A 26,520-nucleotide genomic window follows, 5' to 3' on the forward strand; every position below is an offset into this window, starting at 1 on the left:
AAAAAAACCAAATATAAATTCTGAAGGAGCAATTAATTGGTATACAGTTTAATTAAAAAATAAATAAATGAAATAATGTGCATTGGCGTTAAGTTAGACCAAATACATTTTTTCCATCCTCTTACCTATCGTATTAAAATGTTATTTTACTAATGTTAGGAATATAATTTCGACTGTGTAAAAAAGTTATTATAATGTATACCTATATTATCTCTTGAAAGATAAATAATGAACATATTTACTTATTTGTTTATATTACCTATGTGAACTCCCTATCTTTTTTATACCTTCATAACGATAAGTAGGAGGATGGAAAAAATGTATTTGGTCTAACTTAACGCCAATGCACATTATTTCATTTATTTATTTTTTAATTTTTTTAATTAAACTGTATACCAATTAATTGCTCCTTCAGGATTTATATTTGTTTTTTTTTTCACGATTAAAACCGCGTAGAAAGTTTAGGCATTATAGTTGACGCATGCGCAGTACACATATTTTGCATACATTTATTCAACTAATAAAAATAGTAAATTAAACAAAAAACGAGTAATTTCGAAAGAGAACAAACGTGTTTTATATAAGAACAATCGAAAATGAATATTTACGAGTCATTAAGGATGAAAAAATATTAAAAATTGCATTAGAGGGGCTAACTTGTAGGTATATTTTTAAATATTTTTTAAAAATAAATAAATGCAGAACAAACAATTATTAACAGTGAACAATCATGAACAAATGATGAACAAACGAATTAATAGAAAATAAGTATAAAAAAGGAACAAAAAAAATTTTTTGAGGGGCTAACTTCATTCACCTAAAATATGTGCATTGTATATTTATGTAAGTACATAGTCCCTACCAGAGATACACCTGATATTGTACCTACCTATTAACGTCTGAAATATTAAGTGTATAATCTATGCTAAGAGGACTTTTTTGGCGGGAACGCCAGGAGTGAAGTGATATGATTTGTTTTATTTTGTCTATTTAGTGTTTCTTCAGGTTTAAATGTGTAATAATGGTGGTTTATTAACTGTTTAATATCTGTGAAAGTGCACAAATGTGGGAAAATGAAACAAAGCTGCTGGACGTAACTTCTCGGGTTCCTCCAAAAAGTCCACTGAAAAAATCTCAGTAAATGACCACCATTTTACTGCGATTATATTTCATCCCATATCATCTCATTTCATTAAATTTCATCCCAGTTGATTAATCTCTCAAATTAATCATCTTCATTTCATTTCACTCTATATTATCATTTTTCATAAAATTAAGAATATAAAGTAAAATAAGACATGACTTAAAGGTCCTAGTTACCAGGTCATAAAATCTCTTAAAAAAAAAAAAATTGGCGGGAACGCCAGGAGTGAAGTGATATGATTTGTTTTATTTTGTCTATTTAGTGTTTCTTCAGGTTTAAATGTGTAATAGCGGTGGCTTATTAACTGTTTAGCATTTGTGAAAGTGCACAAATGTGGGAAAATGAAACAAAGCCGCTGAACGTAACTTCTCGGGATCTTCCAAAAATTCCACTGAGAAAAGTCTCAGTAAATGACCACCATTTTACTGAGATTGTATTTCATCCCATATCATCTCATTTCATTTCATTTCGTTTTCATTACATTTCATGCCATGTTTCATAATAACCAACTTCATTTAGTTTTGTTTCATAATATCGTTTTTCATATACAAATGTTATCATTAAAACTAAAATAAGACTTGACCTAAAGGTCTTAGTTACCAGGTCATAAAATCCATTTTAAAAAAGTTGTCATAGATTATACACATATAATACGTAATAAATCTCAAGTATATTAAGTGTATAATCTATGGTAATAAAATTGTATTCAATCAAAGCTTAAAGTTTTAGCGTAGATGATTTTGTAATTTGTATGCAATTAAATATGTAGTAGGTAACAAAAATGAGAGAGTATTTAATTACTGAGCGAATGTACCCACAGAAATGCACAATGACTGTGAGTATTCATAAAAACATTTTTTATAATAGTGGTCGGCACTATCGTAATAATTTAAGTTAACAAATTCAAACATTAATATTACAAAATACACTATCTTATCATGCAGTCTTGATCCGGTACGACGAGCGTAGGTGTCAGTATATTATATGAATAGCAAATGTATCGCCAGTAAATACGTAGAGCTCATTAGTATTTAAAAACAAAATCTGATTTAAACATTAATTTTTACATTGTTGCTTACAAAGGTGAGTGTGCACACACATCAATTGAAGATAATCTGTCTACTACCACTTAAGTAGTGTTTATATCTATAGTTGTTAATATCAAAACTGTTGTTTATGATACAGTACTTCTTGATATCAGAGGACAGACAAGGGTTAGTTATTAAGGAGCAGTTATCCAATAATTTAGTATGATATTTTATAAGATACTTTAATTTGTTCTCAACTATTATTAAAAAAAAATGAATTATATAATTTTTATGTTCATAAAATTTCTTCTTGTAGCTGGTCATAATAATACTAAATTTATGAATAAAAAGGCTACCTACATAAAAGTCACACATGTGAATTGCATTTGTTTTGAAATTAAATGGTAAATTTTATGTTTATTAAGTAACATGATTTTGTGTTTTCTTGTTTTTGTTATCTCTCAGTGCTTGGTGCTATTTTCACTTGGGGAATTTGAAAATTTTAAATGCTATCCCTAATAATAATGATTCATTTTTATTTAATGTATAATACTTCAAATAATAATTAGGTATACCTTTCAAGTTTTATGTCTATCAGTGTGAAAAAGCTGTTCCAAACAAAACTGAATAATAATAGTTTCTTTTTCCGGTAACCTATAAAACACTAAAATTATTTAAAGTCCACAGAATCTCATAATGATAATATTTTGTAGATTGATATATTATGATCCTAGCCTTTTTGAGCCACAAAAGATATTTATACTCCAACTGTATATCTAAAGCATTTATTTTGTACTATTTATGATTTCTTACAACCACCTATGATAAGGGGTACAATCAAAATAAATTATGTCTGTGCACAGTCCAATCTTCTCTTTCACAATAAATGTATTCCTTTCAAAAATTGTTTGAAGATAGCAATACAATATTTAGTTATAAGTTCAGAAAATATTATATTAAATTTTGTGGAAGATGATAAACACTATATTAAAAAAAATAAGTAATACAGGTAGACCACCCCGGTCATAAATGAGATATCACATGTTCTATATTATTATAATAACTGATATAATTTTTTTTGTTCCGCAATCCTTAGACAATATAATATGTAGACTAAATATAAATGCTACCATTCCCTTCCAAGGCAGCTCAAAACATGGTCATTTCAGATCCTCCTGATCCACTAACGGTGCTTTTAGGTACCTCAAGCACTGGTCATCGTTCTCGTCGAACCCGTCGCTTGCGACGAAGGGCTCGGCGTGTAAATTAACCCACAGACACAGTCCACTGAGTTTCTCGCCGGATCTTCTCAGTGGGTCGTGTTTCCGATCCGGTAGTAGATTCTGCGAAGCACTGCTCTTGCTAGCGTTAGTGTTAGTAACATCGTCAGGTTTGAGCCCCGTGAGCTCACCTACTTATTAGGTTACGCTCACATAGACTCTCAAAGCTATAAGCTTAGAAAGGAAAAAAAAACAATACATGACCAAAACGAAGCTAACGGACGTATGCGCTTAGATAGACCTATGTATTTTATTTTTTGTTTATATCTCATAAGGTACACATTATTCATTAAAAACAAACGTACAAAATATTATTAGAGCTAAATTTCCAAGCCGCTGTCAAACTCCATTCCCAAACATTTCAAATTGTCAAGCCACGATAAGGCTCTCAAACCGCAGACTAGAACCGCCAAAAATATAGGACGTTTCAAACGAGGTGCCGATTGTGAATGTGTGATTATATAAACAATGGTACATTGTATTTCGGACGTTATTGGATTATAATGTTTGTCGCTCACACATGAAAGAAACTATTAACCCAATCAGAATTAATTTAATTCACGAATGGGAAACAATAATCGCCACTAATGCCAAGTTGCAACGCATTTGTTGGTGGCGACCTAGTTAATTTTGTGGCCACATACAAGCGCTATGCGAAACTTCCGAACACTATCTATCGCTAGCCTATTAATAGGCTTTTCTATTGCCAACGTTTATCGACCGATAGCCTTTACATCGGGCTTCGACTAATCGCCTTAGCTACCAACGGCTTTCTATTTCGTTAGAAGCTGAATACTAATTAGTCTGCCTATCCTTAGCAATTATAATATGATGCGCGCGACCAAACCGATCTTTAGTCAGTAATCCTTTAACTCAAGGATATTATTATATCGTTCGTGGAGTATATGTCTCTCGCCTCAAATGTAGATCGCTATTTTCAATGTTCCGTTTACATTTATCTTTACCTATCGGTGCGTAGTAGACGCAATCCGGCAAGACCCTGAATCGCGTTACTGATACAAAACTACCATAATTATGTGCAAGTTTTGAATAACAATATTGGGACTGCCGCTACCAATAAATGACTATCGTTCGAAACAGATCTTTCTGTCGTATCCAATAAGTGCGAATGAAGACCGGTACCTCGTTGGTTTAGTGTATATTTTAGCATATTTTTTCATTTTATAATCTATATATTGATACGTGAAGCAAAAACTTTGTATCCCGTTTTACGAAAATTGCGCAGACGGAGGAATGTGAAATTTTCCACACTTATAGAGAATAAAGAGAAGAAGTGCACAATGCTAATATTTTTTAAAAATAATACTTAAAAGATACATTAAATCAATAAAGAAAACATTACACACACAACCATGTATTTGACACCACACATATATACATATATATATCAATCACATATAAAATATACTCTTTGCTTATTGTCAATTGTCCAACTGTTGTTAGTGTTTAAAGTCTGTGGTTAAATTGAGAATAGATGAATATTGTTTGTTTTTATTTATTATTTATGTATAGTGTAGTTTTGGCGAAATCTGGGATTATATTATATAAGTACAATAGTATTTGACAATAGAACCATGATAATGTTTAAATATAAAATTTCAATTGATTAAAGTCGAATTTCGACTTCTACGGGACTACTAGTAAACAATAGTTTTTCTAAATTAAAAATTTGATAATACCCTATCTTGTAATTAGTGGAACAGTGGAACGACTTAAAAATTTAAAACCTAATTAATTCTAGTCGAATACTTCAATTTTATTGATCGTTAAAACGGTCTTTGCCTAGTTGGAAACTATCAGTATAATTAAGTCTACCATTTAATCATGAAATGGTAGCGTAAAAACTATAATATAAAAAGAGATTAGGAATTAGGGTTCTACTGTAAAAGAAATGCTCTGCTTTCAATGTCAAAATCAATAAATTAAGGTTATTGTTCCTCCTCCTGTTTCATAATAAAAGTGATTAAGAAATGAATATCCCCAAAATGTCATAATTATATGTGATAAGATTTATATATGTGCTGTTTTTTTAAAAATATGTATCGATTTTCATTTTTAAGTACCATTTATGTTAAGGCCATTTTCATTTCAAGGCAATTTGGTCTAGGGTTGTCACTGAACTGTGAACTGGAAAACGATAGATTTTCTTCGATAGATTTCTCAGGATTCCTATTTCGAGAGCCGTTTTCGTGAAGAAATCAATGATTTTGAACTTCTGCAACATTTACTTTAGTTTGATTTGTCGCGAAGAAACTAGACTCCCTGATCACTTAAAAAAAGTTTATCTATTGTGTAAAGGAGTACTTTATGATAAGCAGCAGTTTCACTGAATTGTAATTACTTTTTAAACGGCTTTAAAATAATGTCTTGTTCACTTCGTTCGTCTACATAAAACATTTTGATCGGGGATCTTGCTATTTGAATGAACCATAAAAATTACAATTGAATGGAATGATTTAAAAACAGACAACACGTTAAATAAACAATAACAACTTGATGAATTCGTAAACAAGTCAACAATGAATAGTCTGAACACTTGTATTTTGTATTAAACGAAAATACGTTTTAAATTATGATAATAATATTAGGTCGGGGGGAAAAAGGTTTTTCATATTTTATAAATTAAAAGTTTTTAGTAAAATATTTTTCTTGGTTGTAGTGTTTGTATTCTGCTGGTTATAATAAATAGCGTTAAATAGTTGATAACCTAAAAACGGAAAAACACAAAGTAAAATTTGTTCCCGTCGTGTTTCTATTGTTTTTGCGTCTGTCAGAAATTCGATGAAGTTTTAATAAAAAGAAAAATTGCTTCGCAAGCCGCTTGAGATAATTTGTATATCGTTTTCATGGCCTATTGCACTAAATTGATGCAAAAGCTTTCCCTGAAGAAATTTTGCTGTCAAAGATCAGGTCAACCTGCTAGGCAATAAAGCCGATGTTACTTTTGAAAGAGTCTGGCAAGGTCAGCGTTTTAAAATTCACGACGTAACTGAAGAAATATGGGTTGATCAAAAAATATTTTTTATAAAAAATATTATTTTAATATTAAAATTATTTATAAAAAACTCTGGATACACAAAAAAAAACCTTACGTGCCCCCACATGAGCCGAGCGATCTTATAATATTAGTGGAAAAAATCCATACAGATATATCTTATTATTTTATAGTAATAATTATTAAATCAATCATTTTATTTTGTAACTTTGAAATTAAATAATTTGTATAAATTTACACAAAATCCGTATGGAATTCTCATTGCTCTCTCTCTCTTTCTAGCAGTTTATCCCACATGGTGGTGGGTTCAACTTTCCTTATTATTCCACTTCGCTCTGTCTTGGACATCCCCGCCAGCAACATTGCCATTCACTCTTTCAGCACTACATCTTTCCATCTTGTCTTGGGTCTTTCTCCAGGTCTCCGTTGCTAAAATTAATCATTATATATTTAAAAAAACTAAGGATGTAGTCTGAATCCTTTAAAGTAAGATGCACTGGTGTGGTAATTAACAATTGTTGGCGATGGCACGCTATGCCATTTTTTGTTTAATACCCATTATTCAAACATAGACGGTTAGTGAAGGGTTTAAACTTTAATTTGTGTTCCTTCTAAAAGCACTGCGATTGATGCAAGAACAAGAAAATACGATCACGAAGATTAATATGCTAATTGTAAATATGCAAATAATATAAATAAATATAATATAATGATAATATGTTAAATAGCTTCTTCATTTGTGTCCACGACGGTACACTGTAGTACCTTACGAAAATGTTGGCGGTAGTTTGTTAACACAGCTGTTTACATTGACTTTCTTGTTTGTTTAACATTGATTTGTTCTACGTCCAAACGAATATTTGAATCGAACCGTTCGTTATCTATATATTAATACGTGAAGCAAAAACTTTGTATCCCTTTTTACGAAAATTGCGCGGACGGAGGAGTATGAAATTCTCCACACTTATAGAGAATATAGAGAAGAAGTGCACAATGCTAATATTTTTTTTAAATAATGCATAAAAGATACATTAAATCAATAAAGAAAACATTACACACACTACATACCATGTATTTGACGCACACACGCATGCATACTATTTATTGTCAAACTTTTGTTGTTCACGTCTTTTTTTATTTTATTTTATGACCTGGTGACAGAAACCTTTATCTTGACGTCTGTGGTCAAATTGAGAATAGATTAAATATTGTTTGTCTTTATTAATATTTTTTTATAGAGTAGCCTTGGCGAAATTTGTGATTGTAGAAGTATAAAATACAATCATAATAGTGTACAAACTTACAATTCCAATTAATTATAGTCGAATTTCGACTACTCCGGGACCTCTAGTAAAATTAAAACTATGAAAGATCCGCATATTATCAGCATGTACCACGGGTGGCCAATCTGTCGATAGCGGTTTTTAGTACAGTCGATAGTGGCAAGGATAAATAATATAATATATAAATTATATAAAAAATAATAGCGCCTGTATATAAATCAAATAATGCATAATAATACATAGAATAGACTGCGCAACGTATATCATTAACTGATGCTCGTATCGTTTTCATCATAAATTATTTATCCTCTCTTCCACGCATTAGACTTTTTTTATTTTTGGAACGCTATAGACTCATACTGAAAAGTAGTTACTAAGATTTAATCTCAGTTTTATGTTAATCTTTTTAATATAATATAATTGTAAAAATAGACATGCTTTAACAAAAACCAACTTCAAACAGTAAAAAAAAGATATTCCGAAACAAATTAATATACACTAAAAACAATAATCATCGAAATCGATTCACCCAGTCAAAAGTTATGAGGTAACAAACATAAAAAAAAAAAACATACAGTCGAATTGTGAACCTCCTCCTTTTTTGAAGTCTGTTAAAAATAAACTAATTGTTTAAATACGGAACTATATTGTTTCCTTAAATTTCAAGAAATTTTATTGGTAGTTCCCAGAGGCTTTCGTCAGTAAACATTAGATCTTGGTTCCAACCCTACCCTACCTACCCCTGGCTTATATAATGTAGCTTAAGACGATTATTGCGATGTTGCCTTTACACCGTAAGTGTGAGATATACTCATCATTAATATGATTATATCCGTTCTTAAATATATCCTTCAATGCATTGATGAAGTCTTGGGAGGTATAATAGCCTCCGAACCTTCCCCCTTCCCTGTTTAAACTCTGAATTGCTCAATTGAAAAAGTCGAAAAATTTATTTGAAAAACAAAAAAATAAGTAAATTTTATTCCGAATTTTGAAGCGCTAAAATAACATCGCTTAACATGGATACAATTGTGTACACTGTCTGTTTTGTTGTTTGTGTAATAATTGCTTGGGATTTTTTTTTGTACATTTATTGCATTTATAACACCTCCCTGAAGGAGTTGCTAGGCAGCGGCTTGGCTCTGTCCCTGGCATTGCTGAAGTCCAGGGACGACGGTAACCACTCACCATCAGGAAATAAAATAAAAATACCTTAAATTTTTGTTTACGTAAATTACATACCGAGGGAAGAAAGGCTGTTTGGTGTAAGCGACATTTTGCTTAATACGCGACATTTATCTTTGTAATTAAAGGGTTTTATTTGGTATCACCATAAACAGTTCGATGTTTTTAATTGAACTTCCATTAAGTTTGCTTCATTCAAATAGATGAAGATTTTTTTTTTGTTATGATATATTTTTCCAAATTTTAAAATAAATGTTTCTCCTGTAAAGATACATTTTTATTTATTTATTGCTTAGATGGGTTGACGAGCTCACAGCCCGTCTGGTGTTAAGTGGTTACTGGAGCCCGTAGACATCTACAACGTAAATGCGCCACCCACCTTGAGATATGAGTTCTAAGGTCTCAAGTATAGTTACAAATGTCGGTTAAGCCAAATAACTTTTCGTCTGTCGATGTGCACAATATTTGCGTACGTATAAATCAGACGTTAAGAACATTGGCCCCGTTTTATAAACATTAGACAGAAGTAGCCTTCAACGAATCAAGATCTCAACAAGACAAAATTACTCTCGTTGAGAAGACCCGTTGTCAGCATTGATACAATTGACTGTGCGCAGTTTACTATCCGTGTCGAATGCGAATTGAATAATTTTATTAATTGGTAATTTTCGATATGACGTCATTGAATCTGGTCCAATTCGAATCGGCAATTCTAGAAGTTTTATTCTGTGTCTTCCAACTGGAGGTAGAGCAGCGGGAATTTACCACCGCCCTGCCTATTTCTGCCGCGAAACAGTGAGGGCAGCCGTTGTACTATATAACTGAGACTTAGAAACTTAGAACTTATACGTGAAGTTGGGTGACAGCGACATTGTTGATGTCTATGGACTCCGACCGCCACTTTACCCGAGACGCGCCGTGAAATCGTTCATAAGACTAACTAAAAAAAAAATCCACGTAGATTATTATTATCTCACGGGCGGATTGAGATTGTGATGTATTATAAATACAAATACAAGTGTATCCACTCCAAACATCATTGTCACGAAAATATAATAAACAAACGCTTTCGTTAATCTCATAATTTTTAGGTCACTTGTGGCTAAAATACATATTGTTTTCATTATTATTATTTTTTGTTAAAAACTAAAAAGGTTTTATGTAAAAATAGTTCCCTTTGCGCTCGATAGAGGCGCTGTACGATGTTCCAACGAATTATTTGCGAATGTACACATATGTTCAGAACACGAGTGTTTTTTTCGATAAGTTCAGTTGTAATTGCGCGCTGTCAGTGTGTAGCCACTTTTTTTTTTTTTGTTAATTTACGAAGGTTCGATTCAAGTTGCGATATATGTGTGATGAACGCCCAACAGGAAGGTCGGGTGATGGGTCGTCGATTTGTGCTAACCCTGGTGATCGGCATATCGGCCGGATTTAGTTTTGCGTACATATTATTAACATCCACGGCAGGCTCAAGGGATGTGGCTTGGCCAGCGTACAGGTAACTTTACACTTTAAAGCACAACTTGCATGAGTTTGAGCACTTGCTGCACAATTTTTAATTATTTTTATGGCATGATTCTTGTTGCATGCTTTTATTTGTATTTTAATTAATATTAATGAATTTAGATGAACAATTCTAGATAGTAAATTTCAATTTAATAAGATAATTATATTATAATCGATAGATTTATGTACAACGGTAATATGAATAGGCAAAAATGTTCTAGTTTTTTTTTGTCATCACTGAGAGGACAGTTTGAGAGAAGACACTGTGAGATGATTTTCGTAATAGAATTTTAATATACATAAGGACACAATGTACAACATGCGAACAAACATGCGCTCCAATACCAGTAAATTTTCTTAACAATTTGTTACAAAACTTCTTAGTACTAGTCAGTGGTGAATTTACACTAGGGGCAGTGGGGGCAAGTGCCCAGGGCCGCAAATTTTTGAAAGTGAATTCTTTCTTTTTCTTATCAAGATGCTCTATGCAATTAATTAATTTTATAATTATAATTTTCTGTTTAATTGATAATTCAAGAAATTCAATTCATCCATTATTTGTGAATTATAATTTTGGCACTTTTGGTAAAATTAATAATCAAAATGATTTAATGAATTTATTTCCTTGGAGATTTAAAATAATAATCGATTTTTATATAAATATAAATATATAATTTTATATAAATATTCTGGTAAGCCAGAATGAAAGAATTTTTTTTTTCATGTGTCAGCCTTAGTGCCAAATTTATAATTGTTAAAAAAACACATATATTTATTTATGTTTTTGGAATATATAACATATTACGAGTATAATAAAGTTTCTAGTAAAGTTGAAGACAAAAAAATATAAACTATATGTTTAAGTAAAATTTCAGTATTGGGGCGGTTTTTTTTCTAGTGCCCAGGAGCGGCATTAAGTTTAAATCCGGCCCTGGTACTAGTACTTAGTTAGTTATTAGATTTGTTGAGTTAGGCAGCGAGCTCACGGCCCATCTAATGTGAACCGGTCAATAGACACCACAAAATTATTATCATGTTGCTGGCCATCTTGGTATCAAAGTCAAAAGATTCAATTCCATTGCGAATGATGCCTTTACAGCAGAATTCTAGAGATTACAGATTCTTAGGATGCAGGGGCTTAAGGATTAGTAGTTCTTTATGTAGGAATATAAGTGCGTTTAGTCTCACGGGCGGACGATAGTGAAACGGCATTAGTTGTATTCGGATTAGTGTCCAGACAGAATATATGTGTCAAAGCATCTGTCGAAAATTATTGGCAAATCGAGAAGTCTGTAAATGATTCTATATTTGCTTAAGGTTATTTGTGGGAATTTTGTTTGTGTTCTGAGTAGATAATGACATTAGAGTCGCATATCTCTCTAAATATTCATATAACACAGACGATATTACACATATGTTTGATCTAACTATATACTACTATTTTTTCATATTTACGGACGCATTTTATTTTTATTTTCATCAACCGCATCAAATCAAAACGTTATCCTAGTGAAATGGCCGACCTAACTGAAAACACGTTTTACTGGTGGTACCTCTTGTGAGTCCGCACGGGCAGGTACCACCGCCCTGTCTATTTCTGCCGTGAAGCAGTAAGGCTTGAAGGTTGGGGCAGCCGTTGTAATTACGGGGGCCGGAGGAGGGCGTTTGTCCAGCTCCGGCCCCTATGAGGAGGCAGTCTCCTTCCGGTGATGGTCACGGGGCGACCTAAGGGAGTTGAGGCTGCGCCGCACGCTATCGTCACTCTAGCGCGCTGGCACCAGGAGGATGGGACGGCGCGTCGGCGGCTGCGGCCTGCGATGCGGTCCGCATTTTTGTCGTCGCTGTCGTCGCCGAACATACTGTAGCAGAGCAACCCGGTCGGCGGTGTATCGCGTTCCGACCCGGTAGGCTGGTTCTGGCCCAGCGGGGTATCCCGGAACACCAGCGGCATCGCCCGGGCGGCCTGGTAGGGCCGCCGTACTGCGGAGACCGATGTCGTTGGTCGTCGACTATCGCCTCGAAGACCCGTCGGTCGGGCGTCCTCGGGGTGGCGCAGCGTGTCTGGTTGTAGTGTTGACCGCTGGAACCCGCCTACTCTGACCGGGTTTGACCCCGGACGGAGATCGGACGTCGGGTGCAGGGGAGTCGTTTAGTGGGTGGGCCCTAAAATCCTTGGGCCCGCGATCTACTCTCAACACCTGCAGATCGTTGAGTCTCACATTCCCCGCGCGCCCCCTAGGCGCAGGGACCTCGTAGGAGGTTCGGCCCCCGGCCCGTGTAATTATACTGAGACCTTAGAACTTATATCTCAAGGCGGGTGGCGCATTTATTTTGTAGATGTATATGAGCTCCAGTAACCACTTAACACCAGGTGGGCTGTGGGTTCACCCATATAAGTAATTAAAAAAAAACACGTGTGATGTAATTGTAGGGATTCAGTTTTATCGTCAATAGCTATAAAACCCTAGAAAGAAAAATATTCAATTTTACATATTACTATATCAACAAAATAAGTAGCTTATTTTATTAACCTTAGCGCGAATTAAAGGTTAAATGCAATTGTAATTTAATAGTAGAAAAGCCAAATGCATTAATTTTCTAAAGAAAACTTGTCGCAATAAAATGTCATTGTGCAAAAATGTACTCTTAAACGTAATCGAGACACCATTTATTGAATAACACTAACCAGCTGGTTAATAAGAAACAGCTGTTATCTGTAATACAGATAACCTTTTTGGCACTTAATAGAAGTGTTGGGTCTTATCGAACAGTGTGGCAATGAACTGGCTACGTGAAAAACCAATATCTATTTATTTATTTATTAAGTTGCACCAACAAAGTGGTCATCAATACAAACCATTGAAAAACTGACAAAAGTACATAGCAGATGTCACCTCAATTATAGGTGCAATCGATAATGCATTGACAATTAAAATAAAAAATATATAACTAAAACTTGATTACATTTGATTACTTATGATTAATGAATATGACCTGCTTTTAATACTATAACATAGAAATACAATTTCTAATTAGAAAAAGAGTGGACTTAAATATGCGGTCTCCACTTGGGGTTGGTGAAGTTCAGGAAATCGCTTATTATTATAGCTTTATTTCCAGTGCAATTCAGTCCAAATCAGTTCAAATCTAGTTATTAACAGTGCAATTATATATCAGTTTACAAACTAGTAATTTCTTCTTTTTTCTTTGTTATGTGACCCCTTCTTTAGTAAAAGTCTCCTCCATTATTTTCCACCTTTCCCTGTCATTGGCCAAATGCATCCAATTTGTTCCAGCAATATATTATATCATCGTCCCATCTTTTCTTCTGTCTCCCCAAATTTCGTTTGCCTTTTGGGCCCAACCATTTAGTAGTTTGTTAAGTTCGTTACTCGTCCTCATATCTGGATAAGTATCCTGCCCAGTTCCACTACTGTTTCTAACTAAAATGAAGGGCATCAGTTAATTTAGTTTTCATGCGGATGCTTGTGTTTTTCTTTTTGTGTATTTTTCGTAGTTTAAGTATACTTAAATAAGTTGCTTACCATTCCCCAATATGCACGGTATCTAAAAAACACATTTTGTCATCGATAGGCGGAGGGTGAACAGTCCAAAGAATAGGGTGTAAGGTATATATATTCCTTCGCATCGGATCAAATACACGATGGACGAAAATTAAAATTGAAAATTGGGTTGAGGGATCCGAGACCAAGCTTAGGCTCAGGTTATGGAGGCTTGGCAATATTAGCCCAATAGTTCGACCCCAGGCATGCTTTGTGTCATAATTTATTAGTACGGTAGTCTTTTAAATAAGTTTACGGGCGAGCAAGATTGCTCTTTTTCTAGAAAGTGCATCAGTAAGAAACAAAAAATTTGATGAACAGCTGATGTAAGAATATAACCTATCCACATGAATGTTTGCTATAGCACACTGTATATAGAGCTCCGCATGCTATGTAATCTCATTATACCACATTCAAAGCAAACAATGTGTATCTAAGAGGAATAAATTATGAAACCTAAATTGTCAAAATGAATTATTCAATGGCAACATAAAACATTTTACTTTGGTCGTCGAAACTATACAAATAAAGTTTAACATTTTATTGCCAAATTTAATTTTCTGATAGCGCAGTCCAAGTTAGTAATTAGTTAGTTAGTTATTTGAATTTAATTGGCAATACAGTTATAGTGCTGAAAAGTCATACGTAAAATTAATTGAAAAACTAAAATGGTTGCCAATTTATTGGTAACTATTTTTTTAGCGATTGCAATGTCGATTTGTATTACTGAATTCAGATGGTTGCGTATGAGCTCTGTATGGGTGTTTAATTCTCACCCACAGCGAGCATGCACTTCGGTTCCGCAAATAGAATAACACCATATTGACTGAATGAAGCAAAAGATTTAAAAAAAAACACGACTAAATATCAAGTGGTACTAAAATTAATTTAATTTTACCCTGGAGATCTTAGACTGGATATTAGTTTGAAATAATATAACTATTCTAATATCATCAGAAGTTGGAGTGCAAATTTTTTAGTTCATCGCACATATTGAAATATGTGAAAGATTCTGTCACATATTACAGTCAAAGCTAAAATAAAGCGTGTTAAGAAAACCCGCTTTTTTTATTAAGTTTAGTATTAACGTCCTGTATACACAATGGGTCGCGAAGCAGACGCGCTTTCTCAAAAGTCTAAAGAGTCCTTATTCCAATGAGACTTCATGTCTCAAAGGTGGTGGCAGTATCAGCGTTATGGTTGTGTGGGTGTTCCCGCCTGACAGGGAAAACTGACCCAAACTCTGCGACAATCCTCATTTTTGCGTCGCCTTCCTCATTACTTAGGGCTGTGACTCCCCCGCTGCGTCATTTTCTCACGTACAATTTTCTTCCAACCTTGACTTAGTGAAGGGTATCGTGGAACTTGGTGTTCAGAGATCAAATTTGGTCCGACCGTCTCTTGGGGTTGCGTCCTCTGGGACATTTGCCCTCTAACTTGCTTGTCACTATCAGCCCTTGGAGATAGTGAACTTCTTTTCGAGTAACGTGTTCAAATAACTCCAGTACTCTACGAAGGCATATGGTGGAGAGCTTAGTTTTAATGTCAGGTTCTTGTAAGATTGACATTTTGCACGAAAGGTAGTCCATGGAATCTGCGGCAATTGGAAATAATTGAGGAAATACACTCACAATTGTGAAGCAGCGTAAAACTGAAGTGCTTTTTGCGATTTTCACACCGGTTCGAATAGAATTATCATTTATATTTTGACCAGGCGTGGAAATATCCAAATGGTTATTATGAAGACGCCACAAACGAATAAATGTTATAAATTTTAAGTTCCCAAAGGAAAATTCCCGCTCTATATTTTATTTTTATCAAAGAAATTATATAAAATCCAAAGCATCGGATCGCATGTTGCATTCAAATGATGCATCTGATCAATAGTAAGCGATTTTCAAAGGTTTTCGTGTTTTCTGTATTGGTATAATAAGTAGCTGTGATTCGACTTCGAAGCAAAACATTTTACGTTGGTCAGATTAGGTTCGATAACGATATCTCGATGGATACTTTCGTTGGGTCCATCTTGACAACAGAAACACAAGGTAAGATCTAATCCGTGCCAAAAATCGATTTTACGTTTACGTTTACGTTTACGTATTCGTGTGTCAGAACTATATTTTTAATTAATTATTAAAAGAATTCGTATCTTTAAAAAAATCATGTTAAGGATCTATCTAATATATGTACAAACCAACCAGAGCTGGAAAGTAATTTTAACTACTTTAATGGCCTAATCTTGCATTCAGTATTGTCTTATTTATCATTCGACAATTTGTGATGGCCGGTATATTGCACATCCCTCGTAATATGGTGTTCCTAACGTATTGGTTATTAACTAGTTGACTTTGGAATGAACTCCCCTCCACGGTGTTTTCCGAGCGCTATGACATGTCCTTCAAACGGGGCTTGCGGAGAGTACTTAATGGTAGGCACTGGCTTGGCACTGCCCCAGGTATTGCTGACGTCCATGAGCGACGGTGATCACTTTCCATCAGGTATGCTCGTCTGCCTACAAAGGAAATAAAAAAATGTAGTAATAAATAATGATAAGTAACTGGAAACAAATCACGCACGGTTATCCGGCTCCAAATTAAGACTCCCTATGTTATGACGTACACAATTATATACGTTTAAATATATCTATATCTATCTGTGTATATAGATAATGTAATTTACGGAACATTTGAAATTATTCTGACGTTCCCTTGCAATTTATTTTAATAGTGTAGGCAATATTCGCGAAAAGCAAAAGGAAATGCCAGACTTTCTAAACTTGAAACCATGTTCGAGATTCTAATGTTCAATTTTAATTATTATTTCTATAAGACATATTATTATTGCGCTGTTTTGCCAGCAGAACTGGGATTATTATTATTTAAACATTTTCTTAGAGCAAATTATGTAGATTAAATAATTGTACGCACGTTACGTTTAAGTAGAGTTAATTTAGCTGTTTATTTTTGCTCTTTTTTTTTTTATTGCCTTTGTCCACGTCTAATAGTACATAATATGAATACGTTTTAAGCCTTTTTAGTAGTTTTAATTTAGTTGCTGTACGTTTTATTCAGCTTTTTTAAATAAGTTTTTTATTATAGTAATATTCTGTGCACATAGCAATTTGTGGCCCGCTACCTAAAATTACCAGTATCGTATAAATGAAATAATTAATTAAAAAAATAATTTGCGTAAATACTGGTGCTAGGACCTCTTGTGGGTCCGCGCGGGTAGGTACCAACACCCTGCCTATTTCTGCCGTGAAGCAGTAAATGCGTTTCGGTTTGAAGGGTGTCGCAGCCATTGTAACTTTACTTGAGACCTTAGAACTTGTCTCAAGGTTTTATGTCGTAGACGTGTATGTGCTCCAGTAACTTAACACCAGGTGGGTTGTGAGCACGACCAACAATCTAAGCAAAAAAACTTTTTTTTATGAAATGTTGATCTCCAATAGCACTTGAGCATATCCTTTCACTAGATTACTTGATGTGTGTAGTCATATCGAGTGATGGGATTATACTGGTGAGACCAGTTCAGATCTTGGGGTTTGTGGCCGCCCTGCCGCTAAAAGCTTTGTTATTTTTGAATATGAGTAATCAGATCATGATTTTAGTTCCTACATAATCACTGGTATTTTTATTGAATTATGTCTCATCATAATATTTCAGCCAAATAATAAACTACAATAGAAATTTTGTGACGTCCGCTTACATCTGATAATATGGCCCGACTGGATACGTTTTACGATTTGTTTGACCTATGAATGCGAATGTGGAATTTCAGAGAGTCCCTACGTGACCTCGACAGGCATCCAATAGTGAATATAGTTGATCACGGAAGCGACGAACCGGCCCACAAAGATGAGGATCGATCGATTGCCGACGAACTGTCCAAACGCGTCAGAGTGTTGTGCTGGGTGATGACGCAGCCGAGCAACCATGAGAAAAAGGCCAAACACGTGAAGGCCACGTGGGGAAAACGGTGCAATAAACTACTCTTCATGAGCAGCGTTGAAGGTAGCTTGTCTGTTGAATTCGAGAGCCTTTGTAGGGAATGTTCGATCCTGCTGTATCAATACTGGACTATATCTTATGAATTCTAATTGGGGGTTAAGACGCTTCATGAGTTTGCAGTTGGTATTAGACATCCTTCAAAAACGCGCTTCGTCCCGGCAATTAGGTTTGCCTAAGATTTGTAGACGAGTTCACGATCCAGTCGGTATTAAGTGATATTATTATAAGTATTTTACTGGTGGTTAGGACCTCTTGTGAATCCGCACGGGTAGGTACCACCACCCCGCCTATTTCTGCCGGGAAGCAGTAATGCGTTTCGGTTTGAAGGGTGGGGCAGCCGTTGTAACTGTACCGAGACCTTAGAACTTATATCTAAAGGTGGGTGGCGCATTTACGTTGTAGATGTCTGTGGGCTCGTCCCCCCATCTAAGAAATAAAAAAGAAAAAAGTAGTCTATAGACGTTACAGCTGTCATTCATCTTGAGCCGTGAATTGGAAGTCTTTATTGTATTGTATTGCTTGTAGAAATAGGGGGATGTTACCCTACTAGCTCTTACCCTTGCTATAGCGTTCCTTACGAAATATCGTAATGTCATTCTTGCATCAGGAAATCTCCTCTCAAGTTTGGAACGATAATAGCCGCTTTGACTTTTGCAAACACCGGTCCTCTCTCGAGTTAACTCTTTGAATGCCGTGTAAGTATGTCACCGGTGCCTTACGCGGCGCACTGAAGTAATTGTGCCGATTTCTGTTACTAAGCCTTGCCTATTTTGTTGATTTCCTAACTTTGCCATATTTTGTTTGTTAATATAAGTCATAGTTCTCTTACGTCTTAGGTCTGAGTCTACTAAATATTCCGGCGCCTTATGCTTTATACCCTCGACACCGCAGTTCACGATGCTCTACACTCGGCCAAAGATCGGAGCAAATGGCGTGGAATTTTTCGGAATATAATTTTTTTTATTTTTATTTCCCTTGTAGACAGACTAGCATACGGCTCACCTGATGATGAGTGGTTACCGTCGCCCATGGACTTCAGTAATGCCAGTGGCAGAGCCAAGCCGCTGCCTACCGCTTAATACTCTTCACAAGCCTCGCTTAAAGAAGGACATGTCATAGCGCACGGAAAACACCGTGGGGGGAGATCATTCCATACCCAGATGGTACGTGGCAAGGAATACACTTTTGTTAGGAGGAGGTGGTCACGACTCTCAATATTAAGGAAACCGAAGCGAGAAAAAGAAGTAAGAAGATCGAAGAGATAAATCGAAATAGTCACTTCAGTCCACGCCACGCAGAGCACCTGTGACCTACGTGACAGTCAAAGTTTGACACTTAAAAAATGTATTATCCTCAGACAGCAACCTGCCATCAGTAAAGCTTCCCGTGCAAGAAGGTCGAGATTACTTGTGGGCGAAGACGAAAGCCGCCTTCAGATACGTCTATGAACATCACCGGAGGGAGGCGGACTGGTTCCTTAAAGCCGACGACGATACGTACGTTTTTTTAAAATATTTATTGCTTAAATGGCTGGGTTAAGGGAGTCCATAGACATCTACAACGTAAATGCACCACCCACCTTGACATATAAGTTCTAAGGTCTCAAGTATAGTTACAACGGCTGCCCCGCCCTTCAAACCGAAACGCATTACTGCTTCACGGCAGAAATAGGCAGAGTGTTGGTACCTACCCGTCCGGACTCACAAGAGGTCCACCATCACCACCAGTAGGTGTCTATAACCATCTTGTGAACTGGCGAGTGTACGATAGCAGTTCATAGTCGTCTCGGCTGTCGCAGGAAATACCAGTACAATCATCAGACGTTTGAAGTCGTCCATTGCGATATGTCCTATCACATCAAAGTCGACAGAAACGAAATAACGTTGGAAGCGGCAAAACAATTGTATCATCAAAATTCATTGTGTTAATAAAAATGAATTAATTTCAAAAAATATTCTCTTTTAAAACAAATACTCGTCACGTACCGTTATGTAAATTATTATGAAGTATGACAAAAACATAACAACTGTCCTTCATGGTTTGAATTCGAAATGTCTTGCGTATCTAAACTCTAACGCGAGTCATACATCAACGAATGAATGTAATTCCAAATTGCAGCGTAAAAACAAAATCAGTTATTGTCAAACGAAAATTCAATTTTTTTTTTTTAAAGAGATTTTATGACCTGGTAACTAAGACCTTTAAGTCATGTCTTATTTTACTTTATATTCTTAATTTTATGAAAAATGATAATATGGAGTGAAATGAAATGAAGATGATTAATTTGAGACATTAATCAACTGGGATGAAATTTAATGAAATGAGATGATATGGGATGAAATATAATCGCAGTAAAATGGTGGTCATTTACTGAGATTTTTTCAGTGGACTTTTTGGAGGAACCCGAGAAGTTACGTCCAGCAGCTTTGTTTCATTTTCTCACATTTGTGCACTTTCACAGACATTAAACAGTTAATAAAACACCATTATTACACATTTAAACCTGAAGAAACACTAAATAGACAAAATAAAACAAATCACACAACTTCACTTCTCGCGTTCCCGCCAAAAAGTCCACGAAAATTCCATTGCTTCTAAGTGTTACCTAATATCTACTTTGAATCTCTCCAATTTGAATTGAGAGTGGACAACACTGAAGGGCGACGCATCAGCTGATCGGTCATCTAAAAATATCGGTTTCCAAACTTTAACTTCTAATGAAATACGCACTTAATAAGTCATGATTGTCTTCCACAGTGAAGGGATGACGTCGTGTAATAAACTCAAATATAGATAGGACCTCTTGTGAGTCCGCACGGGTAGGTACCACCGCCCTGCCGTGAAGCAGTAATGCGTTTCGGTTTGAAGGGCGGGGCAGCCGTTGTACTGTTAAAACTGAGACTTTACCACTCATGTCTCGAGATGGGTGGCTGTATTTATGTTGTAGATGTCTATGGACTCCAGTAACCACTTAAAACCTGGTGGGCCGTGAGCTCGTCTACCCACATAAGCTATTAAAAACTGACTAAAATTCTATCGAACGAGAATATATGATCTTTGTGAGTATGCGTTTGATTAAATCTTATTACAGTTATGTTGTCGTCGAAAATCTGAGGTACATGTTGGCTGACTACAGTAGCAGCGATCCTGTGTACTTCGGATGCAGGTTCAAGCCGTTTACGCCCCAGGTGAGGAATTGAAGTCGAGAAATAACTATCTGAGCATGTCAAATATCTCTTCTTTTTAAGGGATTTTATGACCTGGTAACTAACACCTTTAAGTCATATCTTATTTTTATGAAAAATTATAATATGGAGTTAAATGAAATAAAATGAATATGATTGAGATATTAATCAGCTGGTATGAAATTAAATTAAATGAGTTGAGATGAGATGATATGGAATGAAATATAATCTCAGTAAAATGGTGGTCATTTACTGAGACTTTTTCAGTGGACTTTTTGTAGAATCCCGAGAAGTTACGTCCAGCGGCTTTGTTTTTTTTTTTCCACATTTGTGCACTTTTACAGATACTAAACATTTAATAAAACACCCTTATTACACATTTAAACTTGAAGAAACACTAAATAGACAAAATACAACAAATCACACAACGTTCCCGCCAAAAAGTCATATTTTAATCTATTAGAATAATATAAAAATAATATTTTTTTGGGATTTTATGACCTGGTAACTAAGACCTTTAAGAACAACTTAACAAAAAGTTCCGTCAAGACGGCCATCATAGCGTGCCTGTAGGGTAGTGTGTGTCGGCCACCCATGCACGTGCTCGTCCCCAGGGGTACATGAGCGGCGGCGCGGGCTACGTGCTCAGCCGGGAGGCGCTGGACCAGTTCGTGAACAAGGCGCTGCCCTCCCCGCATCTGTGCAAGGCCAGCGACCACGGCGCGGAGGACGCGGAGATCGGTACGTGTACCATCTGTCCGGGGGCCGCGCCCGGTCTGACTACACACCGTTACTGATCACACACTGTCACTGACCACACACCATCACTGACCATACACCATCACTGACCACACACCATCACTGACCACACACCGTCACTGACCACACACCGTCACTGATCACACACCGACACTGACCACACACCGTCACTGACCACACACCGTCACTAACCACACACCATCACTGACCACACACCGTCACGTGGATCGCACAATGCTTCTAAAATATATATATTTCGACTATTTTTTTTATTATCCGAGCAGGCAGACGGGCTTACAGCTCACCTGATGGTAAGTGGTTACCGTCGCCCACGGACTTCAGCAATGCCAGGGGCAGAGCCAAGCCGCTGCCTACCGTTACATCTCAACTTTAACACATCGATGGTCGGACCAAATACCGGAGGAACTGAGGATGCCTGTCAGCGACGCACTCCACCAAGCTACAGAACGGGATCGGACAGAGTCACGCGTCTAGTCTAATCACGTCTTAGAGCTGATATGTTTTAAACTTTATAACATTCAGTTTTACGTTCAGGCAAATGTCTCCACAACATCGGGGTGAAGGCGATGGACTCCCGCGACTCGATGAGGCGGGGCCGGTTCTTCCCGTTCGTCCCGCAGGACCACCTGTTCCCGAACAAGGACAAGGGCTTCTGGTACTGGAGCTACATCTACTACCCCAGCGACGAGGTAAGGGCGGCTTTCAACTAATCACTACATTCTATGCTTTGCGACCCACCGGTGGGCCGAGAGTAGTATCCGCAGAATCAGTTTTGTTTATCCGCGTTAATAGTTCGTGTTCGTTTCACATAGTGCAGCAATCGGCACTGGTTAGTATATAAGTTAGTCCATGGCCCATCAGCTCGTCATATACCCGATCCTACGGATCAAATGGTAAACAGTTGACGTCGCCCAAAACACGTCATTTCGGATCCTCCCGATCCACTAACGGTGCTTTTAAATACCACAAGCACCGGTCATCGTTCTCGTCGAACCCGTCGCTTGCGATGAAGGGCTCGACGAGCGAATTAACCCACAGACACAGGCCACTGAGTTTCTCGCCGGATCTTCTCAGTAGGCTGTGTTTCCGATCCGGAGGTAGATTCTGCGAAGCACTGCTCTTGCTAGGGCTAGTGTTACGAACGTCGTCAAGTTTGAGCCGCGAGCTCACCTACTTGTTAGGGTTACTCTGAAATGGCCTCTTATAGCCATTAACTTAGGTATGAAAAAAAGTCAGCTCATCCGTTCCTCCCGCTGATGCTAATGTCTATGGGCTCCGGTAACCACTTAACGTCAGACGGGCCGTGAGATCGTCGGCAAGATTTTTCAAGATTTTTTTCTTCTTCAGGGCCTGGATTGTTGTTCCGACCACGCCGTGACGTTCCACTACGTCAACCCGCAACAAATGTACGTGTTCGACTATCTCATATACCACCTTCGGCCTTACGGCATCACGTTCGGAGCTGGCGAGCTGCCCAAGATACTCAGGAACGATACCAAGTAGATATATTTACTTTAGTAACTAGTCAGACCCCACGGAGGTTACGTTTGAAGAAGAAAAAAAAAGAAAAGATAAAAAACATTCTAGTCGTTCTTAAATAACGGCTCGCCATTGTTTCCCAAAGAAGAAAAAAAACTAAGCAATATCGTACAGTACCCGGCGATAAATATTTCACATCGGCTTTTAGGTAAAGATATTAGATTATCGGCTAATTTCGTCTTCGGACACGGCTACTGATAAGCGTCTCATAGGTAGTGTGCGACAGAGATATCGCTCCACGAAAAACAAGTTAGCAAATTGTTTTTTGTCCAAAAGTCGATGTGCAGTATTTAATGTCGGGTACTGTTCAAAACTAAAACATTTTATTTTTAAATTTTAATTCGCTATCGTTCCTGAAAGATTGATCGCATAATACATTCCTACAGACTTACTGTAATACTGCCGTGCTTACGATAAATACAGTAAGTCACATTTTTGTCGATATTGAGTTAAGTATATATTTGGAATGTAGAGATTGAGATCTACATTTCTGTATATTTAAAATTTTAAAATGTGGTATAGAAACGTAAATAAGCTTAAGCATAACTACAGTAAGAAACATTTTGCGCCAAAACATACTTATTATAATTGCAGTATGGGCACATACGGTTGATTTTTTCATAAAGTTTAAACCATTTCCTATGTATTGATACAGTAAGTAATTTTGCTGTTATTATTTTTAAGATATGAGTATTTTTCATCAAGTATCACTGAAACATATTAGCAGTAAGTACCACATACTATTATTATATTAATTGTTGAAAATAAAGCATTAGTTACTAAACCTTAACATATCTACAGTAAGTTGAACTTACTGTGTATATGATAAGTCAGCAAATTAAAATATTTATTTTTATGCATAGTCGTAACAACAGCAAGATTCACTACTGTAATTATATTAAGGAATACTTCATATTATGCGTAGACTTGCCTGGAACATGTTAGGTAAACACGTTACTTGCTGCAAATATTATAAGGTGTTTAGTTAAAGTTCAGAGGGCCTATTTCATACTAATGTTTAAAACAGATCATAATATGAGATGTTTCAATCATTGGACTTTTTACAAGCCAAAATTATGAAGACCCAAAAGTTTCCTTAGGTGAAGTTTAAAAATAGTCCCAGAGGAATCACTGCAGATCGTAAAGTAGATATTATACAGAAGCTTGTACCTCTGATGCCTGAGAATAGAAGAGATTTTTGGTTAAACATTTCGAATTCTGCATCAAATCTATTAACCGAAGAGTTTTGAGTTCAGATTTTTTTTTTTAAATAACGTGGATTATTTAAATTGCCATTTTGTTGTAATAGGTACCTACTTCGAATTGACATAGAACCTTCATGGTTTGAGATTTTTTAGTGAACATGTGTAACGTTCGATTATCGACTTTCAGTTTTTTTTTATTATTCAGCTTAGACAAGAAAGATGGATACTTTGAAAATTCGAGTGATTTTTTAATAAGAGTTCCGACGCGGGACTAACGCTGCAAAAGCAGGAGAAGGGACTACTAATTAACGCAGCGTGTGTTTTAGTTTAAACGCTTTCGTGATGGAAATTTTGATTTGAAGAACGAACCACGTGGAAGACTGCCCACACATGTGAATAACAATGAATTGAAAGAGATGGTGAGAGCTGATCCGAGCCAAACTACCCAGGAATTAGCGATATGGTTTAATGTTACCTTATCAACAATATTGACTCATTTGCACCAAATCAATGAAATTAAAAAAAAATGGGAAAAATGGGTGCATTATGATTTGACTGATCTGCAGAAAGAAACGCGTGTTGAACCTTGTGTTGCCTTGTTGAATCGATACAGAAATGAAGTAATATCATGTGATGAAAAGCGATTCTTTACGATAACCGTAAGCGAAAAATGCAATGGCTGACCCCAGGTCAAACGCCGCAACAGTATCCTGAAGCAAAGCTTACCAATATATGTATAGTAATGGTAACTGTTTGGGGATCTCAACATGGTGTTATTCACTATAGGTTTCTCCGATCTGGTCAAGAAATAACGGTAAATGTCTACTATGCCGTACTCCGAACAATGATAGTAAAACTTGTAGTGAAACAGCCCTGAATCCTGAATCGGTCTTCACCATTACTGCTCTATGATGACGCGAGACCTCACACAGCACGAGAAACCGTTTTAACTCTACAGGAACTGCAATTAGAAACCATTGGTCACCCCCCGTATTTGCTAGACCTTGCTCCAACGGAATAAATACAATTTTTTTCGGATTTGGACAAGTTTCTAGGTGATAAAAACTTTTCGTCCCAGGAAGCAGTACAAAATGCTTTCACACAGTTTGTAGAATCTAGATCACCAGAGTTCTATCGCAAAGAGATAATTGACCTTTCTATTAGATGGTAGCAATGTATAGATAATAACTGTAGATATTTTGATTCAATAAATATGTTAAATGAAAAAAAAAACGAATTTCAATTTTTCAGGTCAAATCGGCAATTTCATACTTTAACCCCTAATATGCCTATATTATGTAAGCCTACATATTACTAGTCAATTAAAGGACATTTACTATTTTACCATAAACTGTTACACAGGTGCTAATATTATTGATTTGTAAGATTGACTGATTTGATAATTTCTTGTATCGAGGATTTCATAATCTACATAATAGTTTAGTAGTACATAATAACCGTCCTAAGAGGTTAAATGACTTATTAAAGATTATAAAGTACCTTATTAGATCAGGGTTGTGCAGCTGCGTTCTGTCAATCTACGTATTATTATTTTTATTATAAAAATTCCAAAAAGAACTGTATTAGTTTTTTTAGAAACAAAGTGTTTATTTTTGGTGGTTTTTTTATTCTCAATGCATAAAAAATTCAATAAATGGAACTGATTTTAAAATTTTATAGTCTTAACAAAGTTGTGTAATTATTCTATGAAGCTGTGATTTCATAAGATCTCTTTTGTTTCTTTTATCTACAAATAATATCGAGGAAGAGTAATTAATTATGGTTCCAGTGCT

The 26,520-nt window shown here is 35.9% G+C and overlaps 1 protein-coding gene and 1 long non-coding RNA gene across 3 annotated transcripts in view; one reads left to right on the forward strand and one right to left on the reverse strand.

Moving 5' to 3' along the window:
- Nucleotides 1–26,520, reverse strand: part of LOC149502419 (uncharacterized) — a 141,812-nt gene that overhangs the window by 79,115 nt on the left and 36,177 nt on the right. The window lies entirely within an intron of this gene.
- C1GalTA (Glycoprotein-N-acetylgalactosamine 3-beta-galactosyltransferase 1) lies at nt 1,821–25,960 on the forward strand. 2 transcript variants are annotated; one of them, XM_089729443.1, is made up of 8 exons: nt 1,821–1,979; nt 10,310–10,437; nt 17,789–18,021; nt 19,376–19,514; nt 21,110–21,206; nt 21,818–21,944; nt 22,518–22,672; nt 23,331–25,960. In XM_089729443.1, exons 1-8 carry the CDS (start codon nt 1,926–1,928, stop codon nt 23,484–23,486), a joined length of 1,089 nt encoding a protein of 362 aa, XP_089585569.1. In that variant the 5' UTR covers nt 1,821–1,925; the 3' UTR covers nt 23,487–25,960. The 2 variants fall into 2 exon arrangements, with proteins under 2 accessions (XP_089585569.1, XP_089585570.1); XM_089729444.1 differs by lacking the exon at nt 1,821–1,979 and adding an exon at nt 2,080–2,227.

The sequence above is a fragment of the Bombyx mandarina genome, chromosome 08, assembly GCF_030267445.1.
Source record: "Bombyx mandarina strain Sakado chromosome 08, ASM3026744v2".
NCBI lineage: Eukaryota > Metazoa > Arthropoda > Insecta > Lepidoptera > Bombycidae > Bombyx > Bombyx mandarina.